The sequence below is a fragment of the Anastrepha obliqua genome, chromosome 1, assembly GCF_027943255.1.
Source record: "Anastrepha obliqua isolate idAnaObli1 chromosome 1, idAnaObli1_1.0, whole genome shotgun sequence".
NCBI lineage: Eukaryota > Metazoa > Arthropoda > Insecta > Diptera > Tephritidae > Anastrepha > Anastrepha obliqua.
Window position 1 is genome coordinate 12,286,302 of NC_072892.1, and position 5,964 is coordinate 12,292,265.

At 43.3% G+C, this 5,964-nt stretch overlaps 3 protein-coding genes across 3 annotated transcripts; all 3 read right to left on the bottom strand.

Annotated features, from left to right (window-relative positions):
* Nucleotides 1-361: 361 nt before the first annotated feature.
* LOC129236102 (uncharacterized protein K02A2.6-like) lies at nt 362-1,420 on the bottom strand. Its single transcript, XM_054870308.1, has one exon. It carries the CDS (start codon nt 1,418-1,420, stop codon nt 362-364), a length of 1,059 nt encoding a protein of 352 aa, XP_054726283.1.
* Nucleotides 1,421-2,514: 1,094 nt separating this feature from the next.
* On the bottom strand, nt 2,515-3,510 carry LOC129236105 (uncharacterized protein K02A2.6-like). Its single transcript, XM_054870312.1, has one exon. It carries the CDS (start codon nt 3,508-3,510, stop codon nt 2,515-2,517), a length of 996 nt encoding a protein of 331 aa, XP_054726287.1.
* Nucleotides 3,511-3,633: 123 nt separating this feature from the next.
* Nucleotides 3,634-4,407, bottom strand: LOC129236109 (uncharacterized). The gene has a single exon (XM_054870316.1). It carries the CDS (start codon nt 4,405-4,407, stop codon nt 3,634-3,636), a length of 774 nt encoding a protein of 257 aa, XP_054726291.1.
* Between the last annotated feature and the right edge of the window lie 1,557 nt (nt 4,408-5,964).

A 5,964-nucleotide genomic window follows, 5' to 3' on the forward strand; every position in this document is an offset into this window, starting at 1 on the left:
CCATTGAGCTGCTATATTTTTTTTTTTCGCAGGCTGTGTATATCATACCTCTTTCGCTAGTTCCGCACCAGTGCTAAGTTCAATGAATTATAAAGTTCTAGATTTTACAAAAGGAGAGACCAAACAATTTGAAGGTCTTATTTCTTAACCCCTTGCGTAGAGTTTACGTGTGGGACACTTCATGCACTTATTGGCCTTAGGAGCGTGTTATGTATTTAACGTATGATATTTATTAAAAGTGAAACTGTATAATTCTGGTATACATATGTATGTAGTGTATGTGTAAATATTGGAATCCGCGGGACAACTTGTTCGGTCGGTGTCTCAATTACTTCTGTGTGTTTCTCATACATGACACCCCTTAACACCCAGAGGCGGAGTAGAATTGTGGGGCCTGTCGGTCGCGCTTCGATCTGCGCGGTTCTTCCGGTGTTGGCGATGACGAGGCGACAGGCTGTAGATTCGTTGATGGCCCTGGCGATTGAGTCTCCACGACGTGACCAGAAGTACTTGAATCAACTTCCTCAGATGATTGGATTGTGCTGGCTTCGACGTCTTCGGTTGACAGTATTTCGCAGTCGGAATCTTCTGATGCCACCCGACTACGAAGCTGGTCCTGATGTCGTTTGATGACCCTAGAGTCGTTCAACCGAGCCTCATAAGATATAGGCCCAGTCTGATTTTCCACCAGGCCCTCGATCCATCTCGGGCCCGTCGAATGATTACGAACCCATACTGGACTGCCTGAAATAAAAGGTTTAGTACTGACAGGGTCGGTGACCTTACCGTAACCTATTTCGTGAGGTTGAATTTTGTCGAAATAAGTTTTCAGTTCACGATTGAACAGTAGTTCTGCAGGCGAGCGGTTCGTTGTTGAGTGCGGGGTGGTGTGTTGGTTGAACAAGTATCTAGCCAGGCTGAGATCGATGTTTATGCCAGGCTCTGCTTTCTTCAAATAATTTTTGGTACTTTGAACCATGCGCTCCGCCTGCCCGTTTGTAGAAGGATGGAACGGTGCAGAACGGATATGTCGAATTAGATTGTTCTTCATAAAGTCCTTAAACTCCTCAGATGTGAAAGCTGTTCCGTTGTCTGACATGAGCTCATCAGGTAGCCCATGCGTGGCGAATATTTGGCGTAACACCTTAATAGCGGCCGCTGAAGAAGTTGAATTAACGACGGCCACTTCAAGCCACTTAGAGTAGGAGTCGATGAGTATGAAGAATAATTTGCCTCGAAAAGGACCTGCGAAATCCACATGCAGGCGGGACCATGGACGTTTTGCAGATTCCCAGTGGTGCGTTGTTGTTTGGGGTTGATCGTTGCGATTTTGTTGACATGAACTGCATTTCTTCACAACGAGTTCGATTTCCGCATCGATGTTCGGCCACCAAACATAACTTCGAGCAACGGCCTTCATTTTGACGATGCCAGGATGTGGTGCATGAAGAGTTTTCAAAATAGACCCTCGAAGTGTAGACGGGATTACAGCGCGGTTTCCCCAAACTAGACATCCTCTATTTGCACTGAGTTCAGTTCGACGGCAAAAGTATTGATACAGCTTATCGGAGCGGTTGATTTTGCTGGGCCACCCCCTTAACACCCAGTTGAAAACTTTGGAGAGCTCCGGATCCTTAGAAGTTTGAGAGGCAATCAGCTGCGCGCTGACAACTGGTTTTGCCGATATTTCTACCATGAGAATGTCTTCGGTCGTCGTAGACTCTGCTTCAGACAGCATTGGACAACGGCTCAAAAAGTCTGCATTGCCCATTCTAAGACCAGCGCGGTGTACCAAATTGAAGTTGTACGCGCTGAGAAAAATTGATCGACGAAGCATTGTGTTCGAAATTACGTTGGGGACCGGTTTTGTTGTGGTGAAAATTCCCAAGAGTGGACGGTGATCGGTGACAAGCGTAAAGAATCTGCCATATATATTAAGTAGTTGTGGAATTTCTTCACTCCAGAGACGAGGGCGACTGCTTCCCTATCTATCTGTGCGTAATTTCGTTCTGCCTTCGACAGCGTCTTTGAGTAGAATGCAATGGGTTTCTCCGACCCGTCTGCTAACCTGTGGCTGAGAACTGCTCCAAGTCCGTACGGCGATGCGTCACAAGTGAGCACTAACGGCAAGTTCTCATTGTAATGGATAAGCACATTATCTGATGCGATCAGCCTTTTAAGCGTATTGAAAGCTGTTTCGTGTTGCTCTTTCCAAGTCCATCGAGCACTTTTGTCGAGCAAGCGGTGAAGCGGCTCAGCGATTGTTGCTTTGTTGGGTAAAAAGGCGTGATAAAAGTTGAGTAAGCCCAGAAACGCTTGGAGTTGCTTCTTGTCCTTTGGCGATGGTGCTTCATGAATGGCCTTGATCTTGTCATGTGAGGGTCGTATACCGAGATTGTCCAGTTTAAACCCCAAAAATTCGATAGATGGCACACTAAATTGGCACTTGTCTTTGCGCAAACGTAGTCCGGCCTTGTCGAAACGTATAAATATTTGTTCCAGTCTGTTTGCGAGCTAATCTTCCGATTTACCCATGACCACGATGTCATCAAAGTACGGCAAGACGCCAGGAATGTTTTGCAAAACGTTTTCGATGCAGCTTTGGAATATACCGGGTGCTGATGAGATGCCAAACTGCAGCCTGGTTACCTTGAATGCGCCTTTATGCGTTGACACGGTTTGCAGGAGTGACGAACGCTCATCAACCACGAGCTGTTGGTATGCCTGTGCCAAATCAATTTTTGCATAAATCGATCCACCTTCAATCGAAGCCAAAAGCGTGCTAACGGCTGGAATTTGATGACAGTGTGGCTTAATTGCCTTATTCAGCGTCGATTTGTAGTCACCGCATATACGGATGGAACCATCTTTCTTTACCACGGGCACTATTGGCGTTGCCCAATCGGAGTATTCCACAGGCTCCAAAATACCTTGACAACATAAGCGATCGATTTCTTCTTCCACGAGGCCCTTAATGGCGAAGGGTATACGGCGTGGAGGCAGTCTCACGGGCGGCACCGCCGAATCGATTTGTAAAGACACTGGTGGTCCTGTGTAGCGACCAAGATCTGTTGAGAATAAATGATCGTATTTCATCAGAATGGCTTTGATGCTGAGACCACTGTTGACGGCAAAAACTCCTTCTATACGTATGCCCAGTGCATCGAACCAGTTACAACCAACAAGATTAGAGCCACCACTGTTTGCGATGATTAGCGGCAAGTTGTCAATTTTACGGCGGTTGTAATAAATTGACACATCGATGATCCCCTTGACTGGGATGTGGTTGCGTTGGTAATCGCTAAGATCCAAATCACACTTGGAAAGATCTGGCCTTCTGTTGGACCAGACGCTATTGAACGTAGATTCCGTCATGATGGTCACAGGCGACCCAGAATCCACTTCAAAAATACATATGCTGCCATTAATCGTAACTGAGATCGACTTCTTCTGATTGACCAAGGGCGTGATCTGATTGACATTCTCTCGACGAGATGATTTTTTCCGCATTGAACCTGAACGAGCATTTGTTGAGTTGGATAAAGACGCTCTGTGTGAATTGACATTTGACGCGCTGCGGCAGGCTCGCTGCAGATGCCCCTTCACTCCGCATGCGTTGCAAAGTGATTCACGTTATGGACACTGCTTACGAGGGTGTGATCCACCACAACCATTGCATGACAGCTGCTGGTTTCTGTTGACGGCGTTTTTTGTTCGTGTACGAAAACGATTGTCGTTGACAACATTAACTGGTTCGCTGGGGTGCTTCATAGCCATAGCACTGATGGCTGCTGCCTCATTCGAAAGTGCACGTTCGATAACCCTTTGCACTGTTAGATCCTTTTCCGCCAGTAAGCTTTTCTGCAGTCCTTCGTCCTTCATGCCACACACAAAACGGTCGCGAAGCATGCGGTCGAGCGCCGTACCGAAGTTGCAGTCCACTGCCAATGTGCGCAATGCTGCGATGTAATTACTGACAGACTCGTCCGGATATTGATCACGTTTGTGAAAATGATAATAGGCCGCAATTTCGGATGGACGTGGTGAAAAATGGTTGGTTAGAATCGTTTTGATATCGGGAAGATTCAGATTACTAACCTGCTTTGGTGACGCCAATGACGCCAAGAGGTCGTAGAGTGGCGCCCCGGCCAATGTGAGGAATGCTGCCTTTTGACGACCTTCCTCTTGTACATCATTGGCCAGAAGGAACAAATCGAAACGCGCCATATACGTTGCCCATTTATTTGGATGATTTAAATCAAATGGTTCCAAATTCCCAACTCCAGCCATGTTGACTCGTTTGACCTCTTGCAAAAATACTCGTTCCGTCTTCACAGTGAATGTGCTGCTATCAGTTGAGGAATGCGAATCACCGCTACCTTTTATTTGTTTGCCGTTACGATCCATGTGCTCTCAACGAGAGCTGACTTGCGACTTTTTCTGATCCAATTTTTATGACTTCAAAATATTCTTTGCGAATAAGGCGACTTAACACAAGGTTGTGTGAATGTCAGTGCATTTTTGTATTTGCAAACGGTTCCTGCACATTCAATATGTCCTTGTTGTTGTGCGTCGGTAGGTTTTGTCGTTATGCTTTGTTTCACCTTTCGAGTGACTTACGCGCAATACGTATGTACATATAGTATATGTGTATGTTGTTTTTATTATATTATATTATGTATTATACTATTGTACACATCCCATCCTCGTCGCCAGTGTTATGTATTTAACGTATGATATTTATTAAAAGTGAAACTGTATAATTCTGGTATACATATGTATGTAGTGTATGTGTAAATATTGGAATCCGCGGGACAACTTGTTCGGTCGGTGTCTCAATTACTTCTGTGTGTTTCTCATACATGACAGAGCGGATGATGTGCTTTGCTTTTACAATATTAATTTATTGTTTTTTTTTTACCTGGAGTCATTTTTTTTATTTACCTGGAATCATCTTAATATTACCCATGTCACTAATACTTAAGAAATAAATTAATTTTTACGTCAAATTTACTGCTTTTACTTACTACTCCAAGCACCAGAAAATATTTTCTCAAAAAATCCGTGCCCAAGGGGTTAATTATTGCACTTCATTACTTTCTCAAAACACGTGTCTACCCGAAATTTTAGCAGAACCCCCATACACTCCACTTCTACAAAAAGTGATGCTTTAATATGCCTCCTAAATCCTCTTCCAACAATTGGTAGTATCTGTCTAAAATCGTAGAAAGTTTATTCTAAAAAACCTGTATTCGGTATCTCAAAAAAAACGGGCCAGATATACCTATAATACGCTTTTGGAAAACAATTTGATCCTAGCACCGCCTAGTCCGGGAATCATTGTAAAAGCACTTGCTTTCACTCATATTTTGAATATACTACGAATGGGCCCAAAACTGCGATTTTTTTTTAAATTCCGACAACGACGTTCTCTAAAGAGTAATAATTTGAACGTAGAAAATAGTAAGTAACTTACTGAGAAAATGCGTCTACTTATCAGTGAAGATTCTGTCAAATTCGATCTATCCATTCCCGAGCTTACATTTTTTACTCGCAATATAAACGGCAAAATGTCTCATAATTGTCGTTGTAGTTGTAGTTCTAAACCAGAAATTGATTGCTTTAGTTCACGTTTTCCCCGCAGGTATGGATGGCACAGGTGTGCTGAGCGCATAAAATTCATATTTTTTACGAGTGTTAATGATATGCAAAACTTTAACGTAATTTGTAAACTAGCATTATTTACGATGGGTTTCTAAGGAAGCAAAATGCAATAAATTATAATTAGTGTTCTCAAAAAAAATGAACAGATATTGGCAAGAAAAATTAATTTCTTTCTTCTTCTCAAACATGCAGCTCGATGTTTATTTCAAAAGGGGGATCTAGAGCGATATGCGACAGTGGCAGTTTTTTGCAAAAAATATAAAAAAATTATATATTTCAAGGAATAACAATAATTTTTAC